We start from the raw sequence: 22,129 nt of genomic DNA, 5'->3' as shown, positions 1-22,129 counted from the left end.
CGGTGTGAGAGTAATGATCCGGTGTCTGGTGTTTATCAGTCTGGGGATAATGTGACAGTGCGGTGTGGGAGTAATGATCCGGTGTTGATCAGTCTGGGGATAATGTGACAGTGCGGTGTGAGAGTAATGATCCGGTGTCTGGTGTTTCAGTCTGCGGATAATGTGACAGTGCGGTGTGAGAGTAATGATCCGGTGTCCGGTGTTGATCAGTCTGGGGATAATGTGACAGTGCGGTGTGGGAGTAATGATCCGGTGTCTGGTGTTTCAGTCTGGGGATATTGTGACAGTGTGGTGTGGGAGTAATGATCCGGTGTCTGGTGTTTCAGTCTGGGGATATTGTGACAGTGTGGTGTGGGAGTAATGATCCGGTGTCTGGTGTTTCAGTCTGGGGATAATGTGACAGTGCGGTGTGAGAGTAATGATCCGGTGTCTGGTGTTGATCAGTCTGGGGATAATGTGACAGTGCGTTGTGAGAGTAATGATCCGGTGTCTGGTGTTGATCAGTCTGGGGATAATGTAACAGTGCGGTGTGAGAGTAATGATCCGGTGTCTGGTGTTTATCAACCTGGGGATAATGTGACAGTGCGGTGTGAGAGTAATGATCCGGTGTCTGGTGTTGATCAGTTTGGGGATATTGTGACAGTGCGGTGTGGGAGTAATGATCCGGTGTCTGGTGTTTCAGTCTAGGGATAATGTAACAGTGCGGTGTGAGAGTAATGATCCGGTGTCTGGTGTTGATCAGTTTGGGGATATTGTGACAGTGCGGTGTGGGAGTAATGATCCGGTGTCTGGTGTTTCAGTCTAGGGATAATGTAACAGTGCGGTGTGAGAGTAATGATCCGGTGTCTGGTGTTTATCAGTCTGGGGATAATGTGACAGTGCGGTGTGAGAGTAATGATCCGGTGTCCGGTGTTTATCAGTCTGGGGATAATGTGACAGTGCAGTGTGAGAGTAATGATCCGTTGTCTGGTGTTGATCAGTCTGGGGATAATGTGCCAGTGCGTTGTGAGAGTAATGATCCGTTGTATGGTGTTTATCAGTCTGGGGATAATGTGACAGTGCGGTGTGGGAGTAATGATATGGTTTTTATCAGTCTGGGGATAATGTGACAGTGCGGTGTGGGAGTAATGATATGGTTTTTATCAGTCTGGGGATAATGTGACAGTGCGGTGTGGGAGTAATGATCCAGCGTTTATCAGTCTGGGGATAATGTGACAGTGCGGTGTGGGAGTAATGATATGGTTTTTATCAGTCTGGGGATAATGTGACAGTGCGGTGTGGGAGTAATGATCCAGCGTTTATCAGTCTGGGGATAATGTGACAGTGCGGTGTGAGAGTAATGATATGGTGTTTATCAGTCTGGGGATAATGTGACAGTGCGGTGTGAGAGTAATGATCCGGTGTCTGGTGTTTCAGTCTGGGGATAATGTGACAGTGCGGTGTGGGAGTAATGATCCTGTGTCTGGTGTTGATCAGTCTGGGGATAATGTGACAGTGCGGTGTGAGAGTAATGATCCTGTGTCTGGTGTTGATCAGTCTGTGGATAATGTGACAGTGCGGTGTGGGAGTAATGATCCTGTGTCTGGTGTTGATCAGTCTGTGGATAATGTGACAGTGCGGTGTGGGAGTAATGATCCGGTGTCTGGTGTTTCAGTCTAGGGATAATGTAACAGTGCGGTGTGAGAGTAATGATCCGGTGTCTGGTGTTGATCAGTTTGGGGATATTGTGACAGTGCGGTGTGGGAGTAATGATCCGGTGTCTGGTGTTTCAGTCTAGGGATAATGTAACAGTGCGGTGTGAGAGTAATGATCCGGTGTCTGGTGTTTATCAGTCTGGGGATAATGTGACAGTGCGGTGTGAGAGTAATGATCCGGTGTCCGGTGTTTATCAGTCTGGGGATAATGTGACAGTGCAGTGTGAGAGTAATGATCCGTTGTCTGGTGTTGATCAGTCTGGGGATAATGTGCCAGTGCGTTGTGAGAGTAATGATCCGTTGTATGGTGTTTATCAGTCTGGGGATAATGTGACAGTGCGGTGTGGGAGTAATGATATGGTTTTTATCAGTCTGGGGATAATGTGACAGCGCGGTGTGGGAGTAATGATATGGTTTTTATCAGTCTGGGGATAATGTGACAGTGCGGTGTGAGAGTAATGATCCAGCGTTTATCAGTCTGGGGATAATGTGACAGTGCGGTGTGGGAGTAATGATATGGTTTTTTATCAGTCTGGGGATAATGTGACAGTGCGGTGTGGGAGTAATGATCCAGCGTTTATCAGTCTGGGGATAATGTGACAGTGCGGTGTGAGAGTAATGATATGGTGTTTATCAGTCTGGGGATAATGTGACAGTGCGGTGTGAGAGTAATGATCCGGTGTCTGGTGTTTCAGTCTGGGGATAATGTGACAGTGCGGTGTGGGAGTAATGATATGGTGTTTATCAGTCTGGGGATAATGTGACAGTGCGGTGTGAGAGTAATGATCCGGTGTCTGGTGTTTCAGTCTGGGGATAATGTGACAGTGCGGTGTGGGAGTAATGATCCTGTGTCTGGTGTTGATCAGTCTGGGGATAATGTGACAGTGCGGTGTGAGAGTAATGATCCTGTGTCTGGTGTTGATCAGTCTGTGGATAATGTGACAGTGCGGTGTGGGAGTAATGATCCTGTGTCTGGTGTTGATCAGTCTGTGGATAATGTGACAGTGCGGTGTGGGAGTAATGATATGGTGTCTGGTGTTTATCAGTCTGTGGATAATGTGACAGTGCGGTGTGGGAGTAATGATCTAGTGTTTCAGTCTGGGGATAATGTGACGGTGCGGTGTGAGAGTAATGATCTGGTGTTTATCAGTTACAATGGGGAAATAGTAGGCAGTAATTGGGAGCTGGCACTTTAAAATTCTCACACTGTGGCTAGCTCCTCCCCTACTATCTCCCTCCAAGCCAGTCTACGTAAAACTGTGCCCGAGGAGAGCTGGAATAAACAAACCGTAAGGGTAGAGGAGGTTAACTCCGCCATGTAAACCAGGATAACACAAAAACAAATCTGGAACTTAACCTAACCAAAAGGTTAAACTGAACCAAACAAACAGTCACATAGTGATCTGCAAACCCGGTAAGCCAAAACAAAATAGGAGGAAACAGCGCTGGGTGGGCGTCCAGTGGCCCCTGTGGAATCGGAGAAAGGGATTTATCGGTAAGTACCAAAATCCTGATTTCTCCTTCATCCACTAGGGGCCACTGGAGCGTAAGTTACAATGGGGACGTCCCAGAGCTCCCAAAACGGGTGGGAGAGCGCTGAGAGTCCTGTAAAACCGCTCGGCCAAACTGCGATGCAGAGGCCGCAAACGTGTCAAACTTGTAGAATTTGACAAACGTATGTCGGCCCGACCATGTAGCCGCCCGACATAAAGTAGTGATGGAGACCCCCCCGGGCAGCCGCCCACGAAGGTCCCACAGAGCGCGTAGAGTGCGCCGAAATTGAAGATGGAGGTTCCCGAGAAGCTGCCAAATAAGCTTGTCTGATGGTCAGTCGAATCCATCGAGACAAAGTCTGCTTAGAAGCCGCCAACCCCGGCGAGCAGCATCGTAGAGAACAAATAAGGAATCTGACTTTCGAATAGCTGAAGTCCTATCCACATAGATCCTGAGCGCCCTGACAACGTCCAATGATCTCGTATCCGGAGGAGTCCCCCGAGAGTGCCGGAACCACAATAGGCTGATTGATGTGAAAATCATACACCACCTTAGGTAGAAAGGACATACGAGTACGAAGCTCGGCCCTATCCGTATGAACACCAGGTAAGGCGACCTACAAGAGAGAGCCCCAAGTTCCGACACTCGTCTAGCTGAAGCCAGCGCCAAGAGAAGAACCACCTTCCAGGTGAGATATTTGATCTCCACTGATTCCAGGGGCTCAAACAATGAGGACTGCAGAAAGGAGAGGACCAGACTGAGGTCCCATGGTGTTGTCGGAGGGCGGAAAGGAGGCTGTATTCGTAGAACCCCCTGAAAGAAAGTCTGAACTTCCGCAGCAAGGCTAACCTTTTCTGGAAGAAAACCGAAAGAGCGGAGACCTGCACCTTTAGTGAACCCAGTCGTAAGCCTGCTGAAAAACCCGCCTGCAAAAACCGGAGAAGGCGGGGCTAAAGCGAAAAACTGAAGGAGAAAACTGTCGACGTTCACACCAGGCTTCATAAGCCTTCCAAATTCGTTAGTAGTGCGAAGATGTGACTGACTTTCTAGCCTGAAGCATAGTAGGTATAACCGTACGAGGAATCCCTTCCTTTTCAAGATGGCTTTCTCAACAGCCACGCCGTCAAACGTAGCCTGCGTAAGTCTGGATAAAGAAAAGTACCCTGTTGTAGAAGATCGTCTCGTAGTGGCAGGGGCCAAGGCTCGGCTACTGACAACAGGTGCATGGTGGATTACCAAACCCTGCGTGGCGTGTCCTGTCTGTATGAGGGGGAGTGTCCTGTCTGTATAAGGGGGAGTGTCCTGTCTGTATGAGGGGGAGTGTCCTGTCTGTATGAGGGGGAGTGTCCTGTCTGTATGAGGGGGAGTGTCCTGTCTGTATGAGGGGGAGTGTCCTGTCTGTATGAGGGGGCGTGTCCTGTCTGTATGAGGGGGCGTGTACCCTGACACCCTGAGAGGTAGCCTCATGTTCCCGGGGCGTGTCCTGTCTGTATAAGGGGGAGTGTCCTGTCTGTATGAGGGGGCGTGTACCCTGACACCCTGAGAGGTAGTCTCATGTTACTGGGGGCGTGTCCTGTCTGTATGGGGGCGTGTACCCTGACACCCTGATAGGTAGTCTCATGTTACTGGGGGCGTGTACCCTGACACCCTGAGAGGTAGTCTCATGTTACTGGGGGCGTGTCCTGTCAGTATGGGGGGCGTGTACCCTGACACCCTGATAGGTAGTCTCATGTTACTGGGGGCGTGTACCCTGACACCCTGATAGGTAGTCTCATGTTCCCCGGGGGCATGTCCTGTCTGCATGAGGGCGTGTACCCTGACACCCTGAGAGGTAGCCTCATGTTCCCGGGGGCGTGTCCTGTCTGCAGGGCCGGCAACAGAAATCTTGGGGCCCGGTACACTGATTTATATGGGGCCCCGCCCATAACCACCCTCGAGCCCCCCTCCTCATCCCCTCCTCCAAACATCCCTCTTCTGCATGTACATACAGTATAAGGTAGAGCTATAGATCATATATAAAATCTGTTTTAAGATGTATATTAATGTGTTTGTATATAATAAATGTTTTATAAAAATGTATAATGGCATAAAATGTATAACCAAAGAATGTGCAGGGTCTTCAAAAGAAAATTTGGCCTATCTTACCCTACAGACGTCTTCTCGTACCCGCGCAGTGTGGGAGTTACGATCCTGTGTCTGGTGTTTCAGTCTGGGGATAATGTGACAGTGCGGTGTGAGAGTAATGATCCGGTGTCTGGTGTTTATCAGTCTGGGGATAATGTGACAGTGCGGTGTGGGAGTAATGATCTGGTGTCTATCAGTCTGGGGATAACATGACAGTGCGGTGTGAGAGTAATGATCCGGTGTCTGGTGTTTATCAGTCTGGGGATAATGTGACAGTGCGGTGTGGGAGTAATGATCTGGTGTCTATCAGTCTGGGGATAATGTGACAGTGCGGTGTGAGAGTAATGATCCGGTGTCTGGTGTTTATCAGTCTGGGGATAATGTGACAGTGCGGTGTGGGAGTAATGATCTGGTGTCTATCAGTCTGGGGATAACATGACAGTGCGGTGTGAGAGTAATGATCCGGTGTCTGGTGTTTATCAGTCTGGGGATAATGTGACAGTGCGGTGTGGGAGTAATGATCCGGTGTTGATCAGTCTGGGGATAATGTGACAGTGCCGTGTGGGAGTAATGATCCGGTGTTGATCAGTCTGGGGATAATGTGACAGTGCGTTGTGAGAGTAATGATATGGTTTTTATCAGTCTGGGGATAATGTGTCAGTGGGGTGTGAGAGTAATGATCCGGTGTCTGGTGTTGATCAGTCTGGGGATATTGTGACAGTGCGGTGTGGGAGTAATGATCCGGTGTCTGGTGTCTCAGTCTGGGGATAATGTGACAGTGCGGTGTGAGAGTAATGATCCGGTGTCTGGTGTTTATCAGTCTGGGGATAATGTGACAGTGCGGTGTGGGAGTAATGATCTGGTGTCTATCAGTCTGGGGATAACATGACAGTGCGGTGTGAGAGTAATGATCCGGTGTCTGGTGTTTATCAGTCTGGGGATAATGTGACAGTGCGGTGTGGGAGTAATGATCCTGTGTTGATCAGTCTGGGGATAATGTGACAGTGCGGTGTGGGAGTAATGATCCGGTGTTGATCAGTCTGGGGATATTGTGACAGTGCGGTGTGAGAGTAATGATCCTGTGTCTGGTGTTGATCAGTCTGGGGATAATGTGACAGTGCCGTGTGGGAGTAATGATCCGGTGTCTGGTGTTGATCAGTCTGGGGATAATGTGACAGTGCCGTGTGGGAGTAATGATCCGGTGTCTGGTGTTGATCAGTCTGGGGATAATGTGACAGTGCCGTGTGGGAGTAATGATCCGGTGTCTGGTGTTGATCAGTCTGGGGATAATGTGACAGTGCCGTGTGGGAGTAATGATCCGGTGTCTGGTGTTGATCAGTCTGGGGATAATGTGACAGTGCCGTGTGGGAGTAATGATCCGGTGTCTGGTGTTGATCAGTCTGGGGATAATGTGACAGTGCGGTGTGGGAGTAATGATCCGGTGTCTGGTGTTTATCAGTCTGGGGATAATGTGACAGTGCGGTGTGAGAATAATGATCCGGTGTCTGGTGTTTATCAGTCTGGGGATAATGTGACAGTGCGGTGTGGGAGTAATGATCTGGTGTCTATCAGTCTGGGGATAACATGACAGTGCGGTGTGAGAGTAATGATCCGGTGTCTATTAGTCTGGGGATAATGTGACAGTGCGGTGTGAGAGTAATGATCCGGTGTCTGGTGTTTATCAGTCTGGGGATAATGTGACAGTGCGGTGTGGGAGTAATGATCCGGTGTTGATCAGTCTGGGGATATTGTGACAGTGCGGTGTTAGAGTAATGATCCTGTGTCTGGTGTTGATCAGTCTGGGGATAATGTGACAGTGCCGTGTGGGAGTAATGATCCGGTGTCTGGTGTTGATCAGTCTGGGGATAATGTGACAGTGCCGTGTGGGAGTAATGATCCGGTGTCTGGTGTCTCAGTCTGGGGATAATGTGACAGTGCGGTGTGAGAGTAATGATCCGGTGTCTGGTGTCTCAGTCTGGGGATAATGTGACAGTGCGGTGTGAGAGTAATGGTCCGGTGTCTGGTGTCTCAGTCTGGGGATAATGTGACAGTGCGGTGTGAGAGTAATGATCCGGTGTCTGGTGTTTATCAGTCTGGGGATATTGTGACAGTGCGGTGTGGGAGTAATGATCCGGTGTCTGGTGTCTCAGTCTGGGGATAATGTGACAGTGCGGTGTGAGAGTAATGATCCGGTGTCTGGTGTTGATCAGTCTGGGGATATTGTGACAGTGCGGTGTGGGAGTAATGATCCGGTGTCTGGTGTTGATCAGTCTGGGGATAATGTGACAGTGCGGTGTGGGAGTAATGATCCAGCGTTTATCAGTCTGGGGATAATGTGACAGTGCGGTGTGAGAGTAATGATCCGGTGTCTGGTGTTGATCAGTCTGGGGATAATGTGACAGTGCGGTGTGAGAGTAATGATCCGGTGTCTGGTGTTGATCAGTCTAGGGTTAATGTGACAGTGCGGTGTGAGAGTAATGATCTGGTGTCTGGTGTTTATCAACCTGGGGATAATGTGACAGTGCGGTGTGAGAGTAATGATCTGGTGTCTGGTGTTTATCAACCTGGGGATAATGTGACAGTGCGGTGTGAGAGTAATGATCCGGTGTCTGGTGTTTTATCAGTCTGTGGATAATGTGACAGTGCGTTGTGAGAGTAATGATCCGGTGTCTGGTGTTTTATCAGTCTGGGGATAATGTGACAGTGCGTTGTGAGAGTAATGATATGCTTTTTATCAGTCTAGGGATAATGTGACAGTGCAGCGTGAGAGTAATAAACCGGTGTCTATTAGTCTGGGGATAATGTGACAGTTCGGGTGAGAGAAATGATCCGGTGTCTGGTGTTTATCAATCTGGGTATAATGTGACAGTGCGGTGTGGGAGTAATGATCTAGTGTTTCAGTCTGGGGATAATGTGACAGTGCGGTGTGGGAGTTACGATCCGGTGTCTGGTGTTTCAGTCTGTGGATAATGTGATAGTGCGTTGTGAGAGTAATGATATGGTTTTTCTCTAACGTCCTAGTGGATGCTGGGGACTCCGTCAGGACCATGGGGAATAGCGGCTCCGCAGGAGACTGGGCACAAAGTAAAAGCTTTAGGACTAGCTGGTGTGCACTGGCTCCTCCCCCTATGGCCCTCCTCCAAGCCTCAGTTAAGATTTTGTGCCCGAACGAGAAGGGTGCAATCTAGGTGGCTCTCCTGAGCTGCTTAGAGTAAAAGTTTAAATAGGTTTTTTATTTTCAGTGAGACCTGCTGGCAACAGGCTCACTGCATCGAGGGACTAAGGGGAGAGAAACGAACTCACCTGCGTGCAGAGTGGATTGGGTTTCTTAGGCTACTGGACATTAGCTCCAGAGGGACGATCACAGGCCCAGCCATGGATGGGTCCCGGAGCCGCGCCGCCGGCCCCCTTACAGATGCTGAAGCAAGAAGAGGTCCATAAATCGGCGGCAGAAGACTTTGCTGTCTTCATAAGGTAGCGCACAGCACTGCAGCTGTGCGCCATTGCTCTCAGCACACTTCACACTCCGGTCACTGAGGGTGCAGGACGCTGGGGGGGGGGCGTCCTGGGAAGCAATGAATTTACCTTAGTTGGCAAAAAATACATCACATATAGCTCCTGGGCTATATGGATGTATTTAACCCCTGCCAGTTTTCCAGAAAAAAGCGGGAGAAGAGCCCGCCGTGAAGGGGGCGGGGCCTATCTCCTCAGCACACAGCGCCATTTTTCCCACACAGCTCCGCTGGTAGGAAGGCTCCCAGAATCTCCCCTGCATCCTGCAACTACAGAAACAGGGTAAAAAAGAGAGGGGGGCACTTATTTGGCAAAATAACAGATATAAGCAGCTATAAGGGATAGACACTTATTGTAAGGTTGTCCCTATACATATATAGCGCTCTGGTGTGTGCTGGCAAACTCTCCCTCTGTGTCCCCAAGGGGCTAAGTGGGTCCTGTCCTCTATCAGAGCATTCCCTGTGTGTGTGCTGGGTGTCGGTACGTGTGTGTCGACATGTATGAGGAGGAAAATGATGTGGAGGCGGAGCAGAGTGTCTGTAACAGTGATGTCACCCCCTAGGGGGTCGACACCTGAGTGGATGTACTGTTGAAAATTACGTGACCGTGTCAGCTCTATATAAAAAAACAGTGGTTGACATGAGACAGCCGGCTACTCAGCTTGTGCCTGTCCAGACGTCTCATAGGCCGTCAGGCAGATGGCAGATACAGACGCCGACACGGATACTGACTCCTGTGTCGACGGTGAAGAGACAACCGTGATTTCCAGTAGGGCCACACGTTACATGATTGAGACAATGGAAAATGTTTTTATACATTTCTGATAATACGAGTACCACCAAAAAAGGGGGTATTATGTTCGGTGAGGGAAAAACTACCTGTAGTTTTCCTGAATCTGAGAAATAAAATGAGGTGTGTGATGATGCGTGGGTTTCCCCCCGATAACAATTAATAATTTCTTAAAAAGTATTGGCTGCATACCCTTTCCCGCCAGAGGTTAGGATGCATTGGGAAACACCCCCTAGGGGGGATAAGGCGCTCACACGCTTGTAAGAACAAGGGCTCTACCCTCTCATGAGATGGCCGCCCTTAAGGATCCTGCTGATAGAAAGCAGGAGGGTATCCTAAAATGTATTTACACACATACTGGTGTTATACTGCGACCAGCTATCGCCTCAGCCTGGAGGTGCAGTGCTGGGTTGGCATGGTCGGATTCCCTGACTGGAAATATTGATATCCTAGATAAGGATAGTATATTATTGCCTATAGAGCATTTAAAAGATGCATTTCTATATATGCATGATGCACAGCGGAATAATTGCCGACTGGCATCAAGTATAAGTGCGTTGTCCAATTCTACCAGTAAAATGGTCAGGTGATGCGGATTCCAAACGGCATTTGGAAGTATTGCCTTTGAAAGGGGACATTTGGGGTCGGTCTTTTAGACCTGGTGGCCACGGCAACAGCTGGGAAATCCACGTTTGTACCCCAGGTCGCCTCTCAAAATAAGACGCCGTATTATCAGGCGCAGTCCTTTGTTGGCAAGCGGACAAAAGGTTCCTCTTTTCTGCTCGTGACAGAGGGAGAGGAAAAAGGCTGCAGAGATCAGCCAGTTCCCAGGAACAGAAACCCTTTCCAGCCTCTGCCAAGCCCTCAGTATGACGCTAGGGCTTTACAAGCTCAGGCACGGTGGGGGCCCGTTCTCAATGAATTTCAGTGCGCAGTGGGCTCACTCGCAAGTAGACCCCTGGATCCTTCAGGTAATATCTCAGGGGTACATATTGGAATTCGAGACGTCTCCCCCTCGCCGTTTCCAAAAGTCGACTTTACCGACGTCTCCCTCTGACAGGGAGGCAGTTTTGGAAGCCATTCACAAGCTGTATTCCCAGCAGGTGATAATCAAGGTACCCCTCCTGCAACAGGGAACGGGGTATTATTCCACACTATTGTGGTACCGAAGCCAGACGGCTCGGTGAGACCGATTCTAAAATCTTTGAACACTTACATACAGAGGTTCAAATTCAAGATTGAGTCACTCAGAGCAGTGATTGCGAACCTGGAAGAAGGGGACTACATGATGTCTCGGGACATCAAGGATGCTTACCTTCATGTCAAAATTTACCCTTCTCACCAAGGGTACCTCAGGTTTATGGTACAGAACTGTCACTATCAGTTCAGACGCTGCCGTAGGGATGGTCCACGGCACCCCGGGTCTTTACCAAGGTAATGGCCGAAATGATGATATTCCTTCGAAGGAAGGGAATTTTAGTTATCCCTTACTTGGACGATTCCCTGATAAGGGTAAGATCCAGGGAACAGTTGGAGGTCGGTGTAGCACTATCTCAGGTAGTGTTGCGGCAGCACGATTGGATTCTCAATATTCCAAAATCGCAGCTGGTTCCGTCGACATGTCTTCTGTTCCTAGGGATGATCCTGGACACAGTCCAGAAAAAGGTGTTTCTCCCGGAGGAGAAAGCCAGGGAGTTATCCGAGCTAGTCAGGAACCTCCTCAAACCGAGCCAAGTCTCAGTGCATCAATGCACAAGGGTTCTGGGTAAAATGGGGGCTTCCTACGAAGCAATCCCATTCGGCAGATTCCACGCAAGAACTTTCCAGTGGGACCTGCTGGACAAATGGTCCGGGTCGCATCTTCAGATGCATCAGCGGATAACCCTGTCACCAAGGACAAGGGTGTCCCTCCTGTGGTGGTTGCAGAGTGCTCATCTTCTAGAGGGCCGCAGATTCGGCATTCAGGACTGGGTCCTGGTAACCACGGATGCCAGCCTGCGAGGCTGGGGAGCAGTCACACAGGGAAGGAATATCCATGACTTATGGTCAAGCCTGGAGACATCACTTCACATAAATATCCTGAAGCTAAGGGACATTTACAATGCTCTAAGCTTAGCAAGACCTCTGCTTCAAGGACAGCCGGTGTTGATCCAGTCGGACAACATCACGGCAGTCACCCACGTAAACAGACAGGGTGGCACAAGAAGCAGGAGGGCAATGACAGAAGCTGCAAGGATTCTTCGCTGGGCGGAAAATCATGGGATAGCACTGTCAGCAGTATTCATTCCGGGAGTGGACAACTGGGATGCAGACTTCCTCAGCACGACCTCCACCCGGGGAGGGTGGGGACTTCACCCAGAAGTCTTCCACATGATTATAAACCGTTGGGAAAAACTCGACAGGTATTGCGCCAGGTCCAGGGACCCTCAGGCAATAGCTGTAGACGCTCTGGTAACACCGTGGGTGTACCAGTCAGGGTATGTGTTCCCTCCTCTGCCTCTCATACCCAAGGTACTGAGATTGATAAGATGGTGAGGAGTAAGCACTATATTCGTGGCTCCGGATTGGCCAAGAAGGACTTGGTAACCGGAACTTCAAGAGATGCTCACGGAGGATCCGTGGCCTCTACCTCTAAGAAGGGACCTGCTCCAGCAAGGACCCTGTCTGTTCCAAGACTTACCGCGGCTGCGTTTGACGGCATGGCGATTGAACGCCGGATCCTGAAGGAAAAAGGGCATTCCGGATGAAGTCATCCCTATCCTGATCAAAGCCAGGAAGGATGTAACCGCAAAAACATTATCACCGCAATTGGCGAAAATATGTTGCGTGGTGCGAGGCCAGTAAGGCCCGACGGTGGAAATTCGACTGGGTCGATTCCTACATTTCCTGCAAACAGGAGTGTCTATGGGCCTGAAATTGGGGTCCATTAAGGTTCAAATTTCGGCCCTGTCAATTTTCTTCCAAAAAGAACTAGCTTCAGTCCCTGAAGTTCAGACGTTTGTAAAAGGGGTACTGCATATACAGCCTCCTTTTGTGCCTCCAGTGGCACTTGGGATCTCAATGTAGGTTTTTGGGTTCCAAAAGTCACATTGGTTTGAACCACTTAAATCTGTGGAGTTAAAATATCTCACATGGAAAGTGGTCATGCTGTTGGCCCTGGCCTGGGCCAGGCGCGTGTTTGAATTGGCGGCTTTATCCTGTAAAAGCCCTTATCTGATTTTCCATTCGGACAGGGCGGAATTGAGGACTCGTCCTCAATTTCTCCCTAAGGTGTTTTCAGCATTTCACTTAAACCAACCTATTGTGGTGCCTGCGGCTACTAGGGACTTGGAGGATTCCAAGTTGCTGGACGTAGTCAGGGCCCTGAAAATATATGTTTCCAGGACGGCTGGAGTCAGAAAATCTGACTCGCTGTTTATCCTGTATGCACCCAACAAGCTGGGTGCTCCTGCTTCTAAGCAGACTATTGCTCGTTGGATTTGTAGTACAATTCAGCTTGCACATTCTGTGGCAGGCCTGCCACAGCCAAAATCTGTAAAAGCCCATTCCACACGGAAAGTGGGCTCATCTTGGGCGGCTGCCCGAGGGGTCTCGGCTTTACAACTTTGCCGAGCAGCTACTTGGTCAGGGGCAAACACGTTTGCTAAATTCTACAAATTTGATACCCTGGCTGAGGAGGACCTGGAGTTCTCTCATTCGGTGCTGCAGAGTCATCCGCACTCTCCCGCCCGTTTGGGAGCTTTGGTATAATCCCCATGGTCCTGACGGAGTCCCCAGCATCCACTAGGACGTTAGAGAAAATAAGAATTTACTTACCGATAATTCTATTTCTCATAGTCCGTAGTGGATGCTGGGCGCCCATCCCAAGTGCGGATTGTCTGCATTACTTGTACATAGTTATTGTTACAAAAATCGGGTTATTGCTGTAGTGAGCCATCTTTTCAGAGGCTCCTTCTGTTATCATGCTGTTAACTGGGTTCAGATCACAAGTTGTACGGTGTGATTGGTGTGGCTGGTATGAGTCTTACCCGGGATTCAAAATCCTTCCTTATTGTGTACGCTCGTCCGGGCACAGTATCCTAACTGAGGCTTGGAGGAGGGTCATAGGGGGAGGAGCCAGTGCACACCAGCTAGTCCTAAAGCTTTTACTTTGTGCCCAGTCTCCTGCGGAGCCGCTATTCCCCATGGTCCTGACGGAGTCCCCAGCATCCACTACGGACTATGAGAAATAGAATTATCGGTAAGTAAATTCTTATTTTATCAGTCTGGGGATAATGTGACAGTGCGGCTGAGAGTAATGATCCGGTGTCTGGTGTTGATCAGTCTGGGGGTAATATGACAGTGCGGTGTGAGAGTAATGATCCGGTGTCTGGTGTTTATCAGTCTGGGGATAATGTGACAGTGCGGTGTGAGAGTAATGATCCGGTGTCTGGTGTTTATCAGTCTGGGGATAATGTGACAGTGCGGTGTGAGAGTAATGATATGCTTTTTATCAGTCTAGGGATAATGTGACAGTGCGGCGAGAGAGTAATAATCCGGTGTCTATTAGTCTGGGGATAATGTGACAGTTCGGGTGAGAGTAATGATCCGGTGTCTGGTGTCTATCAGTCTGGGGATAATGTGACAGTGCGGTGTGAGAGTAATGATCCGGTGTCCTGTGTTTATCAATCTGGGGATAATGTGACAGTGCAGTGTGGGAGAAATGATCCGGTGTTAATCAGTCTGTGGATAATGTGACAGTGCGGTGTGAGAGTAATGATATGGTTTTGATCAGTCTGGGGATAATGTGACAGTGCGGTGTGAGAGTAATGATCCGGTGTTTATCAGTCTGGGGATAACATGACAGTGCGGTGTGAGAGTAATGATCTGGTGTTTATCAGTCTGGGGATAATGTGACAGTGCGGTGTGGGAGTAATGATCCGGTGTCCTGTGTTTATCAGTCTGTGGATAATGTGACAGTGCGGCTGAGAGTAATGATCCGGTGTCTGGTGTTGATCAGTCTGGGGATAATGTGACAGTGCGGTGTGAGAGTAATGATCCGGTGTCTGGTGTTGATCAGTCTGGGGATAATGTGACAGTGCGGCTGAGAGTAATGATCCGGTGTCTGGTGTTGATCAGTCTGGGGATAATGTGACAGTGCGGTGTGAGAGTAATGATCCGGTGTCTGGTGTTTATCAGTCTGGGGATAATGTGACAGTGCGGTGTGAGAGTAATGATATGCTTTTTATCAGTCTAGGGATAATGTGACAGTGCGGCGAGAGAGTAATAATCCGGTGTCTATTAGTCTGGGGATAATGTGACAGTTCGGGTGAGAGAAATGATCCGGTGTCTGGTGTTTATCAATCTGGGTATAATGTGACAGTGCGGTGTGGGAGTAATGATCTAGTGTTTCAGTCTGGGGATAATGTGACAGTGCGGTGTGAGAGTTATAATCCGGTGTCTGGTGTTTATCAGTCTGGGGATAATGTGACAGTGCGGTGTGGGAGTAATGATCCGGTGTCCTGTGTTTATCAGTCTGTGGATAATGTGACAGTGCGTTGTGAGAGTAATGATCCGGTGTCCTGTGTTTATCAATCTGGGGATAATGTGACAGTGCGGTGTGAGAGTAATGATCCGGTGTTTCAGTCTCGGGATAACATGACAGTGCGGTGTGAGAGTAATAATCCGGTGTCTATCAGTCTGGGGATAATGTGACAGTGCGGTGTGGGAGTAATGATCCGGTGTCCTGTGTTTATCAGTCTGGGGATAATGTGACAGTGCGGGGGAGAGAAATGATCCGGTGTCTGGTGTTTATCAATCTGGGTATAATGTGACAGTGCGGTGTGGGAGTAATGATCTAGTGTTTCAGTCTGGGGATAATGTGACAGTGCGGTTTGAGAGTAATGATCCGGTGTCCAGTGTTTATCGGTCTGGGGATAACATGACAGTGCGGTGTGAGAGTAATGATCCGGTGTCTGGTGTTTCAGTCTGGGGATAATGTGACAGTGCGGTGTGGGAGTTATAATCCGGTGTCCGGTGTTTATCAGTCTGGGGATAACATGACCGTGCCGTGTGAGAGTAATGATCCGGTGTCTGGTGTTGATCAGTCTGGGGATAATGTGACAGTGCGGTGTGAGAGTAATGATACGGTGTCTGGTGTTTATCAGTCTGGGGATAACATGACAGTGCCGTGTGAGAGTAATGATCCGGTGTCTGGTGTTGATCAGTCTGGGGATAATGTGACAGTGCGGTGTGAGAGTAATGATCCGGTGTCCGCATTTATCAGTCTGGGGTTTTCTCCGCTAGGATGAAGAGGGGAGAACTCTTTGACTACTTGACAGAGAAGGTGACCCTGAGTGAGAAGGAGACAAGGTGAGCTTCTGTCTGTGTTCCCTGTATGTTTCTGCTCGTGTCCTACACAGTTTTATCACTTTTTTTTTATTTTTTTATTTTTTAGCAGTGATGAGGCTGGATCTGATTCTTGTGTGTGTGTGTACCATGAGTAATCCAAAACTTTATAGAAGCCACTTACCTTCTCACTGTTCCTGCCCCTAGCCTGCTCTCCACCTCCCTGGGCCAGCTCCTAGCCCGCTCTCCACCTCCCCGGGCTGGCCCCTAGCCCGCTCTCCAGCCGCTCACCATGCCTGTCCTTCTCTTCCTTAGAACCTGCTCACCATGCCTGTCCTTCTCTTCCTTAGAACCCGCTCACCATGCCTGTCTCTCTCTCCCCTAGAACCCGCTCACCATGCCTGTCTCTTTCTTCCCTAGGACCCGCTCACCATGCCTGTCTCTCTCCCCCTAGAACCTGCTCACCATGCCTGTCTCTCTCTCTTTCTCCCCTAGAACCCACTCACCATGCCTGTCTTTCTCTTCCCTAAGACCCGCTCACCATGCCTGTCCTTCTCTTCCCTAGAACCTGCTAACCATGCCTGTCTCTCTGCTAGAACCCGATCACAATTCCTGTCTTTCTCCGTTAGAACCTGCTCACCATGCCTGTCTCTCTCTCCCCTAACACCCGCTCACCATGCCTGTCTCTCTCTTCCCTAGAACCCGCTCACCATCCCTGTCTCTCTCTGCTAGAACCCGCTCACCATGCCTGTCTCTCTCTACGCTAGAACCTGCTCACCATGCCTGTGTCTCTCTTCCCTAGAATCCGCTCACCATGCCTGTGTGTGTGTCTCTCTCTCTTTCTCTCTCTCCCTCCCCTAGAACCCGCTCACCATGCCTGTCTTTCTCTTCCCTAGAACCCGCTCACCATGCCTGTCTTTCCCCCACTAGAACCCCGCTCACCATACCTCTCTCTCTCTGCTAGAACCCGCTCACCATGACTGTCTCTCTCTCCGCTAGAACCTGCTCACCATGCCTCTCTCTTCCCTAGAACCCGCTCACCATGCCTTTCTCTCTCTTTTCCCTAGAACCTGCTCACCATGCTTGTCTCTCTCTCCCCTAGAACCCACTCACCATGCCTGTCTCTCTCTCCCCTAGAACCTGCTCACCATGCCTGTCTTTTTCATCCCCAGAACCCCGCTCACCATGCCTGTCTCTCAGCTAGAACCCGCTCACCATGACTATCTCTCTCTGTTCCCTAGAACCCGCTCACCATGCCTGTCTTTCTCTTCCCTAGAACCCGCTCACCATGCCTGTCTTTCTCTTCCCTAGGACCCGCTCACCATGCCTGTCTTTCTCTTCCCTAGAACCCGCTCACCATGCCTGTCTTTCTATTCCCTAGAACCCGCTCATCAGGGGTAATTAATTCCAAGTTGATCCCAGCAGGAAATTTTTTAGCAGTTGGGCAAAACCATGTGCACTGCAGGGGGGGCAGATATAACATGTGCAGAGAGAGTTAGATTTGGGTGGGTTATTTTGTTTCTGTGCAGGGTAACTACTGGCTGCTTTATTTTTACACTGCAATTTAGATTGCAAATTGAACTCGCCACACACAAATCTATCTCTCTCTGCAAATGTTATATCTGCCCCCCCTGCAGTGCACATGGTTTTGCCCAACTGCTAAAAAATGTACTGCTGCGATCAACTTGGAATTACCCCCATCATGCCTGTCTTTCTCTTACGTCCTAGAGGATGCTGGGGACTCCGTAAGGACCATGGGGTATAGGCAGGCTCCGCAGGAGACATGGGCACTCTAAAGACTTTAGATGGGTGTGCACTGGCTCCTCCCTCTATGCCCCTCCTCCAGACCTCAGTTAGATCCTGTGCCCAGAGGAGACTGGGTGCATTACAGGGGAGCTCTCCTGAGTTTCTCTGTAAAAATAATTTTGTTAGTTTTTTTATTTTCAGGGAGCACTGCTGGCAACAGGCTCCCTGCATCGTGGGACTGACCTACTTAAATGATAGGCTCTGCTTCTTAGGCTACTGGACACCATTAGCTCCAAAGGGTCGGAACGCAGGTCTCACCCTCGCCGTTCACCCCGGAGCCGCGCCGCCGTCCTCCTCACAGAGCTGGAAGATTGAAGCCGGGTGAGTATTAAGAAGAAAGAAGACTTCAAAGGCGGCAGAAGACTTCAGATCTTCACTGAGGTAACGCGCAGCGGTAACGCTGCGCGCCATTGCTCCCACACATACACAGCGGGCACTGTAAGGGTGCAGGGCGTGGGGGGGCGCCCTGGGCAGCAATATTAACCTCAAGGGACACTGGCATAGAGATTAGATACTGCGGAGGCAGTATATTGAAAACCCCCCGCCAGTATAAATAATTTGAGCTGGACCAAAGCCCGCCGCTGAGGGGGCGGAGCTTGATCCTCCAGCGCTAACCAGCGCCGTTTTCTCCACAGCACACTGCAGAGAAGCTGGCTCCCCGGACTCTCCCCTGCTGAACACGGTTACAGAGGGCAAAAAGGGGGGGGGGGGGCACATTTAATTGGCGCAGTGAGTGTAATTATATATATTTATATAAAAGCGCTGTACTACTGGGATTTTATTCCGGTGGCGCTGGGTGTGTGCTGGCATACTCTCTCTCTCTGTCTCCCCAAAGGGCCTTATTGGAGGACTGTCTCCATATAGATATATCCCTGAGTGTGTGGGGGTGTCGGTACGTGTGTGTCGGCATGTCTGAAGCGGAAGGCTCGTCTAGGGAGGATGCAGAGCAGATGGTGGTGGTGTCTCCGTCGGCACAGCCGACACCTGATTGGCTGGATATGTGGAATGTTTTAAATGAAAATGTGTCTTTATTACATAAGAGATTGGACAAAGCAGAGTCCAGGGATAGAACAGGGAGTAAATCCATCGCTTTGACTGTGTCACAGGGCCCTTCAGGGTCTCAGAAACGTCGCCTGTCCCAAGTAGCAGACACTGATACCGACACAGATTCTGACTCCAGTGTCGACTACAATGAGGCGAGGTTGCACCCAAGGGTGGCCAGAAGTATTCATTATATGATTATGGCAATAAAATATGTTTTGCATATCACAGATGACCCCTCTGTCCCTGACAAGAGGGTACACATGTTTAAGGAAAAGAAACCCGAGGTAACCTTTCCCCCATCTTATGAGCTGAACGCGTTATTTGAAAAAACTTGGGAAACTCCGGACAAGAGACTGCAGATTCCCAAGAAAATTATTATGGTGTATCCTTTCCCGGCACAGGACAGGTTACGGTGGGAATCCTCGCCCAGGGTGGACAAGGCTTTAACGCGCTTGTCCAAAAAGGTGGCGCTACCGTCTCCAGACACGGCGGCCCTCAAGGATCCTGCTGATCGCAGACAGGAAATTACCTTAAAATCAATTTATACACATACGGGTGCCTTGCTCAGAACGGCAATAGCGTTGGCTTGGGTTTGTAGCGCTGTAGCAGCGTGGACAGATACCTTGTCAGCTGACATTGATACCCTAGATAGGGATACCATTTTATTGACATTAGGTCACATTAAAGACGCAGTCCTATATATGAGAGACGCTCAGAGAGACATTGGGCTGCTAGGTTCGAGAGCCAACGCCATGGCGATTTCTGCTAGGCGAGCCCTGTGGACCGCCAATGGACGGGTGATGCCGACTCAAAGAGGCATATGGAAGTTTTGCCTTACAAGGGTGAGGTTTTATTTGGGGAAGGTCTCGCGGACCTGGTTTCCACGGCTACCGCGGGTAAATCTACTTTTTTACCTTATGTTCCCCCACAGCAAAAGAAAACACCACAGTATCAGATGCAGTCCTTTCGGTCGCATAAGTCCAGAAGAGGTCGGGGCTCTTCCTTCCTCGCCAGAGGTAAGGGTAGAGGGAAAAAGCAGCCTGCTACGGCTAGTTCCCAGGAGCAGAAGTCCTCCCCGGCTTCTACTAAATCCACCGCATGACGCTGGGGCTCCACTGAGGGAGTCCGCACCGGTGGGGGCACGTCTTCGACTCTTCAGCCACGTCTGGGTTCAATCAGACGTGGATCCTTGGGCAGTGATCGCAAAATACGCGCTATAGCGCGTTTTTACGCGGTACAGGGAGAAAGAGACTCACATTTTAAAAATGAGCGGGTCCTGCAGGACGCGCTGTGAGTCAGAGTCCTGTTTGCGCCTTAGCCGATACTGAAATGGTATTGGCTAAGCCGCACATAGACTAACAGCGCGTCCTGCAGTCATACTTCTGTGCCGGCCTCTCCAGCCAATCACTGCCAGTGCCAGCGGCATGTCCCCATCATAGGCGTGCGCACACCCTAATGTTGGCCAGCCCCCACACACCGGACGGCTCGGTACCTACGCTGCTGACATCCGCGGGCAGTCCTGCACGCTACTGAGCACAGGTCCGCCTCGCGGCGGGCGGTAAGCCCCGACCTGACATCACATCGGGGCTTGTAGAGAGGAACAGCAGCGCACCGCAGCCCAGGACTCAGAAGGAGTCATGAGGACGGTTACTTGGAGGCAAAGTCGGATTAATGACAATGCTGACTGGGGCTTCCAGGAGCATCTTCCACCCTCACCTCTCCGGAAGCACCAGGCGGGAGCAACTGCTACTGTGCTAGGAGCCTTGGATATATTGTACTGGAAGAATCTGTTCCAGCTGCTGTTACTCCAGCTGCTGGCATCACCACGTTAGCTTGGCATTGGTGGACAGTTTGGAGCAGGACTAGAGGCTGTGTGTTGGGGACTTACTCATCAGTAACCAGGAGGAGAGAGGTGGAGGTGGCCTTTGCAGAGGCATCATGTGGAATGCAGGCAACATAGATTCTAACCAGACCACTTTCAGGGCACACAATATGCCATTTAAACTGCCCGTGTCTGAGCCAGGTGAACTGAAGGTTTCTCATCGTCTTGGTGAGTGCTTAGAGACCAATTTTGGTCTTGGACAGACCCCCTGATTTGTGGATGTGTTGATGCCGTAACTAACATTACAGTGCCGACTTGTAGTGTAAGAAATTAGCATTTTATTATACGGTAAAAAAGCTAATCCTCTCAGTAGTAGGGCATAGGGGAGGGGGCACTAGAAATCTGCATTTCTCTGACGTCCTAGTGGATGCTGGGAACTCCGTAAGGACCATGGGGAATAGCGGCTCCGCAGGAGACTGGGCACAAAAGTAAAGCTTTAGAACTACCTGGTGTGCACTGGCTCCTCCCCCTATGACCCTCCTCCAAGCCTCAGTTAGATTTTTGTGCCCGAACGAGAAGGGTGCACACTAGGGGCTCTCCTGAGCTCTTAGTGAAAGTTTAGTTTTAGGTTTTTTATTTTCAGTGAGACCTGCTGGCAACAGGCTCACTGCATCAAGGGACTAAGGGGAGAAGAAGCGAACTCACCTGCGTGCAGAGTGGATTAGGCTTCTTAGGCTACTGGACACCATTAGCTCCAGAGGGACCAAACACAGGCCCAGCCTCGGAGTCCGGTCCCGGAGCCGCGCTGCCGGCCCCCTTACAGAGCCAGAAGCAAGAAGAGGTCCGGAAAATCGGCGGCAGAAGACATCCTGTCTTCACCAAGGTAGCGCACAGCACTGCAGCTGTGCGCCATTGCTCCTCAGCACACTTCACACTTCGGTCACTGAGTGTTATGATTCCCGTACTCCAGACCAGAGGAGATCTAATGGCAGAGGTCTGAGTACTGGGAAGATTTGCTGGTTGTGGGAGCAGGAGAGCCTAGTAACCCCTGGCGCCCTAACTCCGTTGTCTCGCCCGTGTTATCAGAAATCCCCTGCGAGACTATGGTTGCTTGAGCCCATGGCAGCCGCGTTCGAAGGGCGGATTATGTCTGCCCAACCCCGATGCCCCCTCAGGTCTTAATGGGAGACAAAGGGAAATCCGAGACAGGGTGATAACAAGGGGCCCTCTGACTAAGCAACCAGGCCAGGGGTTACAAGCTAACTAACTTAAACCAAGGTATGTGCGGACTAGCCGTCAGGGAAAAGGACAACCAAAGATCCACTGATCCGTTACTCCTATCCAGCACCGCTGGATACCAGAGTGGATCTGTGGGAGCGGAATCCTCCGCAAAAGCTCCAGAACACAAATAAACTAAATAATAAACAGTAAGCGGACAAGCCGCAACACACGGCTGCGCCGCGACTCACGAACACCACAGGATGTTAAAGGTGCTCGGTCAGACTCCAGGAATAGA

General features: G+C 50.2%; 1 protein-coding gene across 1 annotated transcript in view; it reads left to right on the top strand.

Moving 5' to 3' along the window:
- The window catches only part of PHKG2 (phosphorylase kinase catalytic subunit gamma 2), a 73,983-nt gene that overhangs the window by 12,815 nt on the left and 39,039 nt on the right, over positions 1 to 22,129 (top strand). The window contains exon 4 of the mRNA XM_063935493.1: positions 15,900 to 15,965. Coding sequence (XP_063791563.1) covers positions 15,900 to 15,965 — 66 coding nt within the window. The remainder of the gene's footprint in view (positions 1 to 15,899; positions 15,966 to 22,129) is intronic.

The sequence above is a fragment of the Pseudophryne corroboree genome, chromosome 7, assembly GCF_028390025.1.
Source record: "Pseudophryne corroboree isolate aPseCor3 chromosome 7, aPseCor3.hap2, whole genome shotgun sequence".
NCBI lineage: Eukaryota > Metazoa > Chordata > Amphibia > Anura > Myobatrachidae > Pseudophryne > Pseudophryne corroboree.
Note: the sequence above shows the minus strand (reverse complement) of the source record. Positions and strands in the feature narration are given on the sequence as shown.